At 36.3% G+C, this 17,467-nt stretch overlaps 1 protein-coding gene across 2 annotated transcripts; it reads right to left on the reverse strand.

Moving 5' to 3' along the window:
• Window positions 1-639: 639 nt before the first annotated feature.
• Window positions 640-14,876, reverse strand: LOC113038447 (cationic amino acid transporter 3-like). 2 transcript variants are annotated; one of them, XM_026195854.1, is made up of 12 exons: window positions 14,753-14,876; window positions 8,308-8,732; window positions 8,056-8,217; window positions 7,158-7,329; window positions 6,926-7,044; window positions 6,583-6,805; window positions 6,362-6,501; window positions 5,879-5,981; window positions 5,524-5,750; window positions 4,473-4,639; window positions 3,055-3,163; window positions 2,812-2,957 (listed from the first exon to the last, which is right to left on the reverse strand). In XM_026195854.1, exons 2-12 carry the CDS (start codon window positions 8,672-8,674, stop codon window positions 2,812-2,814), a joined length of 1,935 nt encoding a protein of 644 aa, XP_026051639.1. In that variant the 5' UTR covers window positions 8,675-8,732; window positions 14,753-14,876. The 2 variants fall into 2 exon arrangements, with proteins under 2 accessions (XP_026051640.1, XP_026051639.1); XM_026195855.1 differs by lacking the exon at window positions 14,753-14,876 and having other exon boundaries at window positions 640-2,957; window positions 8,308-8,674.
• Window positions 14,877-17,467: the final 2,591 nt, after the last annotated feature.

Consider the following 17,467-nt stretch of genomic DNA (forward strand, 5'->3'; position numbering starts at 1 on the left):
CCCAATGTTTTGAATGTTGATTATTTCTATGCTGGGACTTCTGATTAAATAATTCAACAGTAGGGGAAGCACTTCTGTTTCTTATGGTCAAACTTCGTCACCTGATGAGGAGATGATGACGAATTTCGCCTGCAGAGGTCATCCCAATAACAGGGAATATGAAAAGTCTGTTTTTCCTTCAGTATACTCCCTCACGATTGTTAAATGATCCAATACATGTGCAAATTCATTTTAAATCACCACATGAAATATCTCTGAGATGTCATGAACAGAAAAAGCTCAGTCATGGGGAGCAACATTTGAGTTTCCCGCCTTTTTTCTCATTCAACATGGTCATGATGTCACTAAAGACACATTTCCAGAGACTTTGCCAACATACCTATCTGTAAAGCACTGATTTTTCTTAATAAAGTTCACTTATAACTGTTGCCTGTCTAACTTGAGGTTAGTAGCTGCTGAGATGTGCATTTTTTGTCTTACAGACTAATACAATGTCATTTAGCTGACCGAAAATGACTATTAACTGTGTATTTATTGCTCTTGTGTGAGAGATGAGATGAATTATCAATAAAAAGTGACACAAAAGATTGTCTAAAAATGATTTTCTTCTCATATATTTTGCACAACAAACCACCTCAGTTGTTTGGCACAACATTTTATTTAAAAAAAGAAAAACATGAACAGAAATGTATATAATACAGGACATTTTTTTTTTAGTTCATGGCATGAATATTTACAGTTTAAAAAACCCAAAGAGAACATATAAACACATGCAACGCTACAAGTGTATCTCAAAGGCATAGGACTTGGTACGTATTGAAATCTACCAGTCATCTTTGAGGTACATTTGAAACATCAGGCACTGATCTACAGGAGACGCACATCTCCAAACTGAATCAAAACTTTGTAATGCGTAGGGATCAGACAATAATGCTTCATCACACACGCTTACACGCTAAACGGTACATTTCTGGAACATGTAAACAAACCATTTTCAGCTGAACAAATATAACAGAGAAAGCTATACAAAAATAAGCTAATAAAGTCATAATGATAATGTATTACAGACAAAATGGATTTAAAAATAATAGTGGTTTTAAACAACTTTGACGCTATACTGTCGCACAGTCAAGCCTCCGTTGCTCTCAGAGTATCTTGATTTTCAGAATCCTTAAATATGCAAAAAAAAGTTACGATGAGAGCACAAGATAGGTTTGCTTGAGCGAGAGTAAACTAGTATTCCACTACATTACAAATTCTCTACAATAAACTACAAAACAGATAAAGGTACATGAGCCCCACAGCCAAGCTGCCAGGAACAAGTTTCAACGGAAAGTAAAAAAAACAAAAACCTAAATCTGGTCAAAAATAGTGACAGCCAAGTATCTACACCTTCAGAAATGAAAGAAAGGCAGTTGAAAGCCTGTTTCTTTAGGTCTTCAGTCTTCAGGCAAGTTTAGGTTTTACCCTTGACCTGCGGGTTAGTTCTTACAGTAAGTCAGCACAGTAACCATAGTTTCTGCTCAAAGATTACAGTTAATACTCTTCAAAATGGAAGCTCAGTATGAGTTTTTCCTTCAAACAATAGAAGTAGCTTTCAGAATCTTACAAGTCAGCGGTGGTTACTATCAAATTACCAGTTTGTACAGATGACCATATATACACTACCATTCAGAAGTAAATGCTTTTGATAGAAGATTCTTATGATCATCAGGGATACATTTATTTGTTTAAAAAAAATAATATTAGAACTCTAAAAACTTTTTTTTTTTAAGATTCTTTGATTGCAGTTATTTGGAATTAAACTATTTTTAAATATTATACACGTCTTTACAGTGACTTTTCAATTTAAAGCATCCTTCCAGAATAAGATAAATTCTTAAAAAAATAATAATAATAATAATAATTTTTGAACAGTAGTGTAAGCAGTTTTGGCAGAAACAATAGTTACTAAGGCAACTTTCCATAAATGTTGTGTAGAAGCACTGTTATACAGTATGCCAAAGTAAAATCATCAAGTTTAAGGAGTTGGATGGGTAAACTATACAAGTCCATATAAAACAGTTTTTTCCAAAAAAATAATTTAGTATTTTGTAAAACGGAACAGATTCTGGCACAACCTTATACAATCCATTCAAAACTCTCTCGTTCTCTTACGCACACACACACACACACACTGGCCAATAACATTATCCCAACACACAGCAGACAGCAGTGCTAATAACACACCGTCATCATACTTAGGAAATGGAAACCATTTTTCTATCCATACACTCTTTGGACAACTCTCAAACTCATGGGATTTTAGCAAAGCTAAAAATGTCTAAAAGCTTTCGGTCAGTAACCCCCCAATTACCCTGTCTTCAATTATTCTGTTTAACAGTAACCAATGACCACAAATACTGTCCAACAGTATTGCCATTTTCTCATTGTGAACACTAGGGGTCCCTTTTGTACTTCACAACCTTATTCTGGGAAACCAGGAGGTGAAAACAGACCATTTTGGACCCAAAGGTGCACAAACAATGCGCTTGGAGCGCGATCCCGAAAATAAAATACTGTACACAGTCAGCTTATTGTCTGCCAGACAATATTTCCATTACAGTACTAGTGATTACAGCAAGACATTCAACCCAGCATTTACAGTACTGGAGGGCCAAGGCTGCACAACAACCTCTAACGGAAAACACTTCGGGTTCTTTTAGAGAAACCCGTTTGGGGCAGTTTCTACAATAAATGAGTCATTGTTTCAAAAATGGGGATCTGCAACTTCATTGAAAAGGCGTAGGGCAGCCCGTCGTTTTCTCCTCATCAAGGAGAAATGCAATCCACTTCACTCTCCTCACCGACAAGGTATATGGGGCTTTTGTTCTTAAGGGCCGGCTCGTATTTTCGGAGGGAGCTGTTCATGGCTTCAGTGCTGTTCCGGATGCCGTAGCCGAAGTAGATTGCGAAACCTGGGAACGGACATGAGAAAAGAAGTGGGTGGTTTGTTATGAAGGAAACAAACAGGAGGCTATCGCAGGCTGCAGCTAAATGAACAGATGTCCTCACCGAGACACATCCACACGGTGAAGCGGCACCAGGTGGCCATGTCCAGCTGCATCATGAGATAGATGTTGACGAAGATACTGAACAGAGGCAGCCAGGGCAACAGAGGCACCTGCACACAGGATGATTTAGATTTATGGTTAGAACAATGTAAGACTTTTCAAATATGAGCACATTTAAAGCACCAGGCATCGCAGACTAAATCAGCATCATAGACTAAACAACTTTAAGGCCATTCTGAACACAAACTTGTGTAGAAATGCACCTTGTTGTATGGGAACATGACAAATGAAAACTGTTTGCTAAAATCAACTTAAAATATTAAACATGTTTGAAATCCTCTGATTGGATGGAATCATAATTTGGAGGCATTTTCTTTTTTCCCCTCAAATTCAATTACATTTTTTTAATCCATTTTCATATTGTCTGGATTCCATTTTAATGGATAAATTACATTTTGGTACTAAAAAAATTATAATTAATGAATAAAACTTTAAATTGAACAAACATTTTTTTTAAAGTTGAACAAAATTACATTTATTCTATTTCATAAAAACTGTGTGCTAAAATCAACTCAAAATATTAAACCTGTGAAAATCCTCAGCATGGACGAAATCAAAGTTTGGGGCTGGCTTTTTATCTCCCCAAATTCCATTAGATTTTTTTCCCCAAATTCTATTCTATTCTATTCTATTTTTTTTATTTTATTTTAATTGTTAAAATAATTTTTGGTAATAAAAAAGAATTAATTCAACTTTTATTATCTAACAATTTAAGATTAACAAAATATATTTTTTAAGTCCCTATAAAATCTTAAATTTTTCCCCTAATTGTTTTTTTTCCCCCCGGTTTTTATTTTTTCATTCCATCCCCATTTTATTGATTTAATATTTTTGTTTTTGTAATCAAAAGCATGTCTATTCAGTTGAATTTGCTGAACTTTTGACAATTTAGTAATTTATAAAAAAAAATTTTTTCCAGAAATTATCCATTTTTTGATGATTTATGATTTTATACAAATGTGTTATCTATCGTAATCAAATTAATGCATAATTCATTATCAATTTAATGAATATTTTAAAATGTAATCAAATGAAAATGTAACTTTTTTTGCGTGTGATAATAGACATTGTAAATTCAGCTTTTAATGACTGTATTCCATCTGCGTTTTCTGAATCAGAAATCAAAGGGCCCTTTATTTGGTGTTACACAGAAAAAATAAATTCATACAGGTTTGAGACGACATGAGGCCGAGTAAATGAAGACAGAACCCTCATTTTTAGGTGAACTGTCCCTTTAAGTCTGTCAGTATTTGTGTTCTAATAGCGCATTTCCTTTTACATCACTTCAGTGCTTACGGTGAAGCCCGAGGCAAAGATTTATAGCATAATAAAAGGTCAAATTACGAGGACATCTGGTACCTTGAAGGTGAGAGCTTCTTTGCTCTCAGGCTGCCTCCAGATCACTATGACACACAGGATGCACAGCAGGACCAGAATGACACACGCCGTCACCGACACGATCTCCAGATCCAGGATGGCTTCCAGACGCAGAGCCAAAACCATGCACAGCACGGTGATCAGCACAGCTACACAGACAACAGGATATTAGAATTAGTCCACAGTCAACAGATTCATGATGAGTCAAATCACTGCCAACTATATCACTCAATCAAATAAATATAAATAACTGAGTCTATGCAGAGTGTACATACACTACATATACACCGCAGCACCATCCAATAGTTTAAGCTTTTGTGCTCACCAAGAATTTATTTGATCAAAACATTAAATCAGTAATATTGTGAAACAATTTTAAATAACTGTTTTCAATTTAAATACATGCCTGGAAATCATGGTAAATCATTAAGAAAATCATTTTTATATGTTTATTTGGTGTTAACAAATAATCTTTTAATATTATCAGTGTTGAAAACAGTTGAAAATGTATTGCATAATATTGTTCTTTTAATATTATCAGTGTTGAAAACAGTTGAATATGTATTGCTTAATACTGTTGTGATAGACTTGCTTCAGGATTCTTTAATAAAGAGCAATGTTTACTTAATATTTTTACTAAATATTTTATAGCATTATCAAAATATTCTCTGTTGCTTTTGATCCAATGAATGCATCCTCACTGAATAAAAGTTGTTGCCCTCCCAAAAAATGAATTTTATACTGACTTTTAGTGTATAAAAAAATATACACTAAAAGTCAGTATAAAATTCATTTTTTCAAAAATTCACACTAGGGTTACACAATAACTCTCATTTAAAGATAATAAATGAGAATCGGTTTCATACTGTACATTCTAACATTGTGATGCCTCAATCCACTGCTATTTTTTTTTTAAAATTTAGACAAAATCCCAAACTCACCCTTTTACAGTTCACACAATTCTCTTTTTTGTGTTCGTGTCTGTGTGTCTGTGTGTGTGTGTGTGTGTGGGGAGGGGGGGATTTTCACTTACAGATGACAGCGGTTGTGCCGTAGACAATAGTTCCTGAAATTTCAGTTGGTGAGTCCTTGGAAGGAACCAGGAGGAGTTTTAGGGAGAATTTCTCTTTGCGGGGATTGTCATCCAGGTCCATGCCATATTCATCTCCACTATCTCCACATACGGCCACCTTCTCCCCACCGACCAGCTCCACCAGTTTCTCAGTCTGACTGGAAGAGTTTAGGTTGCCTGGCTGATATCTAAACACATAAAGATCGGTTGAGTCAAACCACGTACATTCATGACCCGAAAATACAGCCTCTTTTAACGATTTAGGGAGTTTATAGTAGCGGACCCATTGCATAGTGTTCGTGATGTTTTAACCTACCTGAGGATGAGAACGCACACGGCCACCAGAGAGTACGCAAGTAATGTCCCAATAGACATGAGATCCACCAAAGCAGCCAAATCAAACAGAAACGCCATGAGAGCTAAAAAAAAGATAAAACAATCATGTCTGAAAATCCATTCATATCAAAACTTACATAACATCACCACCTTTAAAATGTGAAACACCACATCTAATCCAGACACGTAGCGATACAATCTATCGCTACCATGTAAATATGTTTTTTTCATTAGCAACCTCAAAAACAAACATTTGTTTTCATTTCTGCAGCGCTGCACTGGGTAGCTCCGCCCACCGTGAAATCTCATTGGTCCACAATCCACATAACTGTATATTAAACAAACAAGTGTGATCTGATTGGCTGCCTCATTCCTGATTTCAGTGTGAACAAAAATTAAGTGACGCCTGCAAAGATAAGACATGTTGTAAAACAAACAAACGAAAAATAAAAAACTCCCTCACCTGCCACTATTCCAGACACAATAGTCGCCAGCAGTGGAGTTTTGCTTTTCTTGTTCATCTTCGAGAGGAAACGGAAGAGCAGCCCGTCCTCTGCCATAGCGTAGATCACTCGAGGCATGGGGAACATGGAGCCTAACAAGCTAAGACACAAATAAAACACAGATTCAGATAAATGGAAAACATGGGTGGAAACACTGCAGGACAAAAAGTCCTTGAGTTACCTTGTCGAGAGGGCACAGAGTGAACCAACGGCTACGATATAGCGTGCCGGCCCCCAGCCTACGTAACTGAAGGCCTCGGGCAGGGGACTCTGGGTGTTGAGTTTGTAGTAGGGCATCATGAGAGTGAGAGCAGCCGACACACCAAAGTAAGCAAAGAAGCAAATGAGCAGAGAGGCCACAATGCCCACAGGGATGGAGCGCATGGGGTTCTTGGCTTCCTCACCTACAGGAAGAAATAAGGTTAAAGGGAACCACATACATTTTTCTGACTCAGAAGAAACCAAAACAAAATGTTCAGCAAGCAGTGTTCGTGCTCTGTATTGCTGACATTTAAAAGACGTACTTGTTGTTGCAATGCAATCAAAGCCCACAAAGGCATAGAAACAGGTGGCTGCGCCAGATAAGACGCCGCCGAAGCCGAACGGCGCGAAGCCTCCACTTCCAAATGTGCTTTCAACCGATCTGTGAGAACAAATGGATTTGTCAAATCTCTTGCATGTATTTGCACAGCTGGAAGAGATCCTCATTTGCTCTGCTTCAAAATGATGAGCAGGATTCTTTCCTGTCAAACGTACTCTGGTTCGGTGATGTTCGTATCATTGACGAAGTCCTCATATGTGAGGTTCCAGTTGGCTGTGTTGCCTTTGACGAAGCCAGAGATGATGACAAAGCCCAGCACGATCAGGTTGATCCCAGTGAAGATCTTGTTCACCAGAGCAGATTCACTTACACCAAAAGCAAGCAGTCCTGAGGAGGAAACAGATCTTTTATGAAATCAGCTTGTTTTTTTAATAAGGATGATTATAACAATTTCGGTTCGTTTTTTTTTTTCTTAAAATGTATAGATTCTACATGTGTACTGATTACGCTGTTTAAACTTTATGCTTCAGGATAAATGTTCATAAGGTCACAATTATTATTTATTTTTTTTAATTAAATGTAATAAATTTTTACTACATACATTTATTACTTGATAAGCACAATATAATAGTGTGTCGATATTAGATTTTTTTTTAATCTGCTTTGCCAACATCAAATATTTAATTATGAATGCTCATTTCCCATTTTTGCATCTGTGTCATCTGAGTTAATATTTAACACTTTCATTTTTTCAAATTGTAATTTAACCAAATGCATTAGAATATTTTTGTGATGCCTGAATATGCTTTTAACATGGTTGGTTTTTATTTATTATTTATTTATACAACATCTATAATATAGAACTTACATTTTTAAATTTATTAAATTATCAACTAGTTCATCCAAAAAAATCGGTTTAGCTACAAATACATGTGGATGCCTAATAATATGTATTTATAAAAAGTTTTAACATTTTACTGTTTACCAAGTGCTTGTTCTGTTCATCTCTACATTTCTGGTTATTAATTAAAGACACAACAACAACAACAAAAAATATCTGTAAATCCTAAAATCCCATATTTTAATTATGATTTCTATTTTTAGTTCTCTCACCAGTCAGTAGCAGGATGAGAATGAGGGCAAACAGGTCCGGATATTCAGCAAGAACTTTCCCAGGAACCTTCATGGCCATAGATGCCCTGAAGAAGTTAGAGATCTTCTGCTCGACCAGGTTATCGAACGTAGAGCTCCACGCTCGCGCCACACTAGCTGTACCTGAAAACAAGAACCAGCTTTTTAGTGTAGTTATAGCTACAACAGATTTCTTGAAAATCAGCATCAACAACTGGTACTGGACTCACTCACCTATAACGTAAGAGAGGATGAGGTTCCAACCAGTGATGAAGGCCCAGATTTCTCCCACTGTCACATAGCTGTACAAGTACGCAGACCCAGTCTTAGGGACTCGTGCGCCGAACTCTGCATAGCACAGTCCGGCCAGCATTGAGGAAAGTGCGGCCACAAGGAAGCATAAGACGATAGCAGGACCTGCCTTCTCTCTTGCAACCTCCCCAGCCAGCACATAGACCCCAGCGCCAAGTGTGGAGCCCACGCCGAGCGCCACCAGATCTAGAGTGGACAGACACCGGGCGAACCGCGTTTCCTCCCCAGAGCAGTCCAGCGCACGACGGCGCAGTAGTGCGTGTCCAAAAGATGCCACTTTGTCCACCATGATTAATGCGGAATGAGGAGACCGGTTCTTTGTTGTGCTTGTTCTGTTACTTATACGCCTAGAAGAGCACACAGAAGAGGAAGGAAGAATTAGACATATTTGGGTGTGACTGTCAGTTGCCCAAGGCACTACGCCAAGGTTTGATCAAACTGGTTTAAGTCAGGACATGTCTACACTTTGTGTTCATCACAGCTCACTGCCAGATTTCAGTGAATGCATCATTTTGTGATTCTCAGAATTCCTAGTGCATGAGGAATTACTAAGTATTCCCGAAGTACAAGAGGTTCTTTGGAAGAAGGATTTGTCCCAAATCTATGGATCTCTGCCCTCTAATTAAATAGTCGGTTAGGGTCGGATACAAAAATGGAATCAATTACACACTGATCTAGTAAAGTAGTATTCCCAGAGGAAAACTCAGGCAACAAACTTCATGACATGAATGTGGAACTCCAGTTTTGTGCTGCTGGCAACCAAAACTATATCTGATCTGATTAATAGATATGGCAGATAAAGACAGTATTGAGTGACGGAGCCCAACAGAGAGTAAAGAGGAAAATTCACAATTATTAGAAAAAAATAACACACAGTACTGTTGAAAAACTGTGTGATTCTGATGAGTAGATAGTTCAAAAGAACAGTATTTATTCAAAATAGAAATCTTTTGTAATATTATATATGTATAATATATTATCCGTCCACGTGAGGGTTAGAGAGCTCTCAGAATTCATAAAAAAAAAATCGCAATTTGTGTTTCGAAGATGAACGGTGGTCTTATGGGTTTGGAACGACATGATAGTGAGTAATTAATGCCAGATTTTTAATGTTTGGGTGAACTATTCCTTTAATGCGACTTGCTAAATATCTGTATTTTATTTCTTTTTCACCCCAGACTTTTGAATGATAATGTATAAACTTGTTAAGACAGACTTCCATTGAGATCTCAATGCATTGTTTTAATGCAATGACAAGAGCTTCCATAAAATCCACAATGCAGGATGAATTAAAAAAAAACAAAAAAAAAAAACGAGGAACTACACTACCCACAATCCCGAAATGGTTTGGGTATGCCAGTTAAATAAGTCAATGTTTCCATAGAATCGAGAACAATGAGCAGTGAACACCCAATCACATGAAGATCTGTGAAAAAGTACTGCTGTGATTTAGCTTAGAACTGTTTATTAACGATATTTTTTGAAATTCCTATTGAGAAAATTAATTTAAAAATCCCAGTAATTTCCACAGGAATCCGAATGAAGATTTTGAAACAGATTTAAGTTGGCCACATAAATTTGTTTTGACAATAGATGAAATTTCGCATTTAAAAAATCCTATTGTGAATGCAACTTAATCTGATTTCAATTTCATAATTCTTAAAAACTATGATTTCTAAATCGTGGTAAAAGATACTAAGTCCTTAAAAAATGTCATCATAAATTCTTAAGTGTAAAAACCTTGAAATCCTGCAAATATTATTTTTCCAATTCTCTCAGATAGGCATATTTCGACAAATGGGTGAAAACTTTCTGTAGCGCAGTTATAACTGCTGATGTGATTGAACTGATTTGCTTGTTCTGTGTGAACGTTTCAGTTTCTTATTGACCCGTTTGAGTCCTTATCGGAGCTTTCTGATTCCATGCACTCCTGCTAGCTCATGAGGTAACATGGTCATGTTTATGTCTGAGCAAGCAGTAGTACACTGATGTCGACATTCTTACTGGTGATGACGTTTACAGCGATCCAAACAGAAAGGATTTGGAAACGTGCAAATGAAGACACGACTGAAACTTGAGTTGCAGCAACAGCTATTAAAACCACACAAACACTGACGCAACGACAGTGAAGAAAGTTGGAACGTGGAGCACTCTGTCGTCTTACATTCTTCACAAACCGCCGTGACGATTCCCCTTCCCGTCCCATGACGGAGATCAATTATTTAAAACTTATAAATAAAACTTGTCACAAAACCAACAAAACTAGAACAAAGAAATCACTAAAAATGGCTTCATGAAAGTTGTGGAAATGCTCGCAAAGAGCCCCATGTGCCGGATCAAAGTCAGGTTTGAGAAAGAGGACAGAGGAGGGGGGAAAACAAAAACATCCCTGTAATTCACCGGACAATGGAGGGGCTGAAATAGACTCTTTTTATCTGTAAGGTGGTTTGTTTCACTTGGCACAGCAGCTGGCAAGATTCTTAGCGGTTTGAGTCGCGCTCAGTCCGGGCAAGAGCTCAGAACTTTAAAGCCACTGTTGTGGTCTTACACAATGCATACAATAGCTCCTTTCTTTCACTACTCTGTGCTTCTCCTTATCATGAAATGAATACGCCTATGTAACATATTAAATGTGGCACTGATATATTATCAAGCGGTTGAGAAAGTCTGCAATTATGTCTTCCTTTTTACCAGGTTGGAGCCTCGACCTGGCGAGGAGGTTTGCGGCATGCACCCATATCAGTTGCCTTGAAAATGTTCCCTACCAGGAGTTTCTTTTTGGGCCGTACAGTACACACATGTGTGATAGGCCACAGCGAGGGCGGCAGCACTAATCTCTTTCTTGTGGTCTCCACGAGGATGGCTGAGTGACACGTAGGTGAAATTAAATCCGTAAGGCTTTTGATCTAGCCTTGAGAAATTCACGAATCCCATGCCGTGGGTTATTCAGTGGAAACTGGCACACCAACGACACCTACACATTTAAGTTTCATTCTCCAATTTGGCTAAGCTTGGGTAAATGAAATCTTCTCAAAATCTAGTTTGAAACACGTTGCAAGAAAATCACTCTTTCTATTCATGTTGGTTTCATATGGTTTCGCAAAACTTTTATACAATTTTTCAAGAAACATTGAGACGCAATGTCATGTGGTGCAACCATCAAGTAAAATGCAGTAATTGACCTATACTTACTGTTATTTTATTATTATTAATATATCACAATAGTATTTATCAATTATTAAGTACTTCCATTTTTATTTTTTTATTCTTTATCATACTTTATATCTTTATTAATTTTATTTACTTTTAGTTTTAGTAATTTTATAGTTTACATAAATTTTGAAAGTTGTAGTTTTTATAGTTTTATAGTTTAGTATCATGAGTTTGCAACCATATGACAATAATCAACATGTTTTTCAAATTTTAATAAGGCATTGTTGAAATACTTTGGTTTCTGACAAACAATAAGATAACACCTGACATTTTTTACTAGATGGCCCACAAATTGTATGTTTATATATATATATATATATATATATATATATATATATATATATATATATATATATATATATATATATATATATATATATATATATATTTTTTTTTTTTTTTTATTATTATTATTATTATTATTTATTTTTTAATGATATTTGCATTTATGTAATTTTTTAAGTATTTAAAATAAATTAATATTTGGGGGAAAAAAATCATTGCAGGCTAGTTGCAACAATGATGATTGCTGAATGTACGGGCTTAGACGTGAAGGAACGTTAAAGTACACACACACACACACACACACATGGGCTACAGTATGTATACTCTTACAGGACTCGTCATGTCTATGGTTCAAGTAACACATACATGAGTGTAAGACGTTAGTGTTTTGAAGTGACTCACTGGGCTTTTCTCAAAATAAATACCTCAACGGATTCTAAGAGGCTTACATAAAGACTCGCCAACTGGTTAACCTTCTTAACAGGAGAGCGAGGACTCCATTGGTTTACATTAGGTGTTGTTTTTGTTTTGGTTCGCTGTTCTGCAGAACAGATTTTGTATTATCGCAACTCAGTAAATGTGTTAGTCCAACATCTAAACTTTCAAAACAAACACCACAAACCCCCTTTTCAATGTTTAATAAGTACAATTTCCCTGGAACTATGAAACTGGCCAATTACATACTGTAATAAACCATTTGAGACATGAAATATGGTATATTTGACCCATTTAGAAACATTAGACACCTATTCAGTCTTAATAAAGTTTCTGCTCTTGACAGGATTTGCTAGGAACAATCATTCCCAGGCTCTGCTTCTTATTAAAAATTAGGATCAGTATTACTTCTTGATCATTCAGATGACCCTTATAACTGATTTAGCACACTGATATACACAAGTACGAAATGATATCTGTGGGTAAATGGACATTTAGTAGTCTACATGCAGTGTATATAAACACAGCGTGGGAATATATATTTCTTATACCAAACAAGGAGAAATGCCGTAGAGAAGGAGATACTACAACACTGTTTCGGAATCCACAGGTTTCACTGGCCACGGGTGCCACGTTACAAGTAGAAACCAGCATGAGAGCTTCATTCCTCAAGAACTCAACCATTCATGGTTATGAAACGGACTCATTCAGACCTCAGGGGTGGCACATACTGCTGTGAATGAACCTGGCAACCTCTCATATAGCTGGCTTAATGCCATCACACAGCCCCTTAACAGGGCTCCACAGATTGTGCAAAATACCAGCCAGAGATCCTACAAACTGAATAAACTTCAGGGATTGACTGACAACAAATGTGAAATTGTTCAACCAATGCCACTGCGTAAAATATTAACATTTATAAGTAAACTAAACAAGAAAAGAGACTATCTACCACAGTTTCCCCCTTAATCTAAGATTGAAAAGTTTGAATTGGTTGAGATTCACACTTAACTGTTTATCAGTTCTTTAATATCAGGACTACTAATGTTGGATGGTTGGTAGGTACTTTTTAAGAATAGCACCCAAATGCCACATGGTGTTCACAGGAAAAATATTCTATTCAGTTTATGCAAGAATAATGTTCTGATATTTGTATTTAAATAATCTATACAAATAATTTATTTGTAGAATACTTTTGCAATCATTAATTCTCAAAGGGCTAATATTTAGTAATGATAAATATTATTATAGATATTATAAAATGTTTTCTGTTATTAATCAGTTGGTTATCAAAAATATTGAAACATAGGTGGTTGAAAACAATGCTGGTTGGTTGGTCTGTAATAAAAAACAGCAGTGTGTTGGTGGAGATGAATGGTCTGATGTAAAATAAACCAGCAAAAAAAAAAAAAAAAAAAAAAAAAAAACGATCACCATGTGTCAAAACACAGAAAATTCTCTTCAAATTATTATTATTTTTTCAGCAGGGGTAAAATACATGACAACACAAACAAAACACAACGAACGTCACGGGATGAATCATGTACCCCTCCGACGTCAAAATAAAACAGCGTCATTTGTAACAGTGATAGTAGTGAGATCCGGTCCCAGTCAGTTCTAGGCTGATGCAACTGTTACAATAGATGCTACTTCCGGGAACAATGTCCAATGTTTCTTTTACTGTCTATGGTCCAATGTGTGAGCGGGAAATCGCTTCAATGAATGAAACGCGCCTAGACCTAAAACCGTCACGTTAAGAGAAAATCTTAAAATACAGGCTAAAGCAAATGTGTGGAACAAAAACGAAGCAGATAATACATTTAAACAGACAGATGAATTATAGCATATTTAATCACTGGTGTTCGTTCTCCCTGGCTCGCTAGGACACACATATGTCTCATTTCACTGATGAATAATCCTCCAAAATAACAGAATAAGAGAAAGACGAATAGTTGTGATCGACAACACAGAAGGTGTGTTATTTTATAATTAGACAAGTAACAAATTAAGGTAAATATTATGCACAGGATAGACGAATATTTGCAACATTAATGATATATTACATTTCGTGGGATGAAATGTCAGTTTACTCATTTTACTTGTAATTACAATTACAATGTACTTGTAATTAATTTATTCACAAGTGATGCATGAACATTATTGTTTCATGACAAGAGTGCACTAATCTAACATTACGGCTTATGCATGCATCAAAATATTATTTTATGTTATATAGTTAATGTCGTGGATGTAAATTAATTTGACAAGATGATAAAATGCACGAGTTCGATTGCATCAGATAGCTACCCGTATAGTGCAATAATGGATCAAGGCTGTATCACAGAGTCAAGATGGACTAATATGAAACGATATTCTTAGTAACCAAAAAAAAAAAAAATTGATGTCGAATAAATATAAAATAGTGAAAAATTACCTCTTGGTTTCTGATGTGAAGGGACCGATATCTTGAGTCTGTTGTAATTTACCTTCTCAGCCTGTGCGCGAGACAAGTCCGCATCAGCTCGTGAGTCTACGTTTAGAGGCTGAAGTGCAGGTGACGTAGTATAAACAAACCGTCACACCAATGTCTCCACCCAATTTCTCCAACCAACCAGGAGCTCCAGATTAACATTTTAAAGATAGCTTTATATTTTCATGTTTAAAGGATCAAATAAGTATTACGTTATAATGTGTAAAATATTATTATTATATATTTTTTTCTATTAGTTTTTTTTCTGCTCGCTAATGTTGAACTATTAGATGTATTATACATTTTCCTAAATCATTTTTATTTGTATTATTTACTTTAATAATTTTATTGTTTTATTCAATTAATTTTAGTTGGTGAGGTATTTACTGCTTACTTGCAGCCTTCTGCTCAAGAACACACCCTAACACTTGTCACCTGAAACGGACAATTTATCCGCAGCTTTGAAACAACTATAAAATCAGCTAAAATCCGATTACACTTCCCATTGTGCTTAGTCAATGGCTCTGTGTTCACTGCACAATGACGATAAAGTTGATTCTAATCTGATTTTAATGCACTAGTATATGTATATGACTGTCTATTTTCAGAATTATAGACATTTATTTGTGGAGTAAATCAGAAGGGCTGGTCATAAAGGGGCATCAAGCGATCCCATGTGAAGAGTTATTCTTATTCTTATCAGTTAGACTGTGTCAGAAGTCACAGTGTCTTATTTATGAGAAAGAAGTATTGGGCAGAGATCCAGAAGAAGAGAAAAGTGGCTTACTGATCAGTTTCAACATTTTCGCACTGTTAGTGTTCAAGTCCAGCAGGTTTAGTATGGTTTCCGCTTTAGCATTTGGTGCGAAATAAAATAAACTTTAACTTGGGATTCATACTGGCTCTTTCTGAGGTGTAGTGTGAGGGAGGATCTGCTGGTGTAATAAAATAAATCTCCCATTGGCCTTGGTGAAGTTCAGATCGCTCTCCCAAGCAGGGGGCCCATTATCCGCAGAAACATAGACTTAATCTCAAACTTTTCCAAGAAATGAACTTGGACAAGCATCAACCACCTAAGGACAAATTTAAATCTTTGTATTCAATGTAACATAATAAGCATTGGCAGGTTTTAATACATACTATCTTAAAAATGAGTTCCAAAAGGTGGGTTTATGCAGCAATGCCATGGAAAACCCTTTATTGGCATTGATGGTCCCATGAAGAACTTTTAAAATCCATGGAACCTTTCCATTCAACAAAAGATTCTTTAGATTATTAAAAAAAACTTTCCTCCACAATCAAGTAACATAAAGGTTTTTCATAGTGCCATAAATGGCAAAGAAACTCCATTTTTAGGAGTGTAGAGTTAGTTTTGTTGGTTCCTGTCCAGACAAAAAGTCTGGTGCATATCCTCAATTCTTGTTTAATCTTTTTCCATCCCGTCAAGTTGACTGAAACATCATAAAACAATGGAAACCAGGTCACAGCCTTGCATTCTGTGATCTCATCCACTGCAGTTTCAGAGTTAACAAAGCACATGTAATCTCACGTCTGTCCATGTGGCTGCTCCTTTTTAGCATGTTTTCATAGGGCGGTTTAAAGTCTGTGCATCAAAGAAAGCCTTGTGGTCTTTGACATCGGTGGATATGTTGTGTCAGATTGTGTATGCATCAAAAATATCTCATTTAGCTTCCACTTCACAGAGTAATGTTGCAATCATGCGTTATGCACAAACGTAAAATTTACTGCTGCTAGTCAGGTGAAGTCTTTTAAAGAGGTCTTATGATGCGATTTGAATTTTTCCTTTCTCTTTGGACTGTTACAAGCTCTTTGTGCATGAAGAAGATCTGTAAAGTTGATAGGACTAAAGTCTCAAATCCAAAGAGATATTCTTTATCAAAGTTAAGTCTCTGCCACGCTCCCCTAAAACGGCTCATTCAAACGCCCCCATATTTCTACGTCACTATGTGGAAATATTTGTGGAATGCCGCCCAAATGTTCACGCATAGAAGGCGTGGTTTCAGAAACTGCAGTTATTGTTGAAGCAGCCATGACAGGGAGATGCTGTGTGTATCTATGAAAAATCAAAAGCACTATGGCCTTCTGAAATTAGATGAATTAAGGAATTTTTAAGATTACTTGCAACAAAATACCAACGCATTTTATAGACGACTGTTTCGTGAACCTGGGAGAGGAGGTAATTCTGACTTTGCTACGACAATCTGGCGCTTCTGAATGTTCAACTGCTGAGTTTTGCACATAGCGTGTGTGTGTGTACTGCAAACACATACGAGCTTCATCAGTGTGTCTGTCACATGACTCTGTTCCCCTTTCAGTCTTGAACTGATGGTAGAACTAAGGACATTATTAACTGCCTTCACATTTATTTTGAAAGATGAAGCTCGTGATTATGGAAAGGGTTTATATTACCGACGAGTGCTTGTGGTGTTCTGCCAATCACAATGCACTGGGTCAGTTGGCCAATCAGAGCAGACTGCGCTTGTCGGAAGGAGGGCCTTTGTAGAAAACAGTGTTTGAGAGAGGCGGGGCATAGAGGACCTACAATAATGTATTTGAAAAAATAATGTGTTTTTTGAACATTAAAGCATGTCAATATATTCTGTTACACAAAATACACATAATAATGATCTTTAAAAAAAGCATCATATGACCCCTTTA

Source organism: Carassius auratus, chromosome 21 (assembly GCF_003368295.1).
Source record: "Carassius auratus strain Wakin chromosome 21, ASM336829v1, whole genome shotgun sequence".
Taxonomy (NCBI): domain Eukaryota; kingdom Metazoa; phylum Chordata; class Actinopteri; order Cypriniformes; family Cyprinidae; genus Carassius; species Carassius auratus.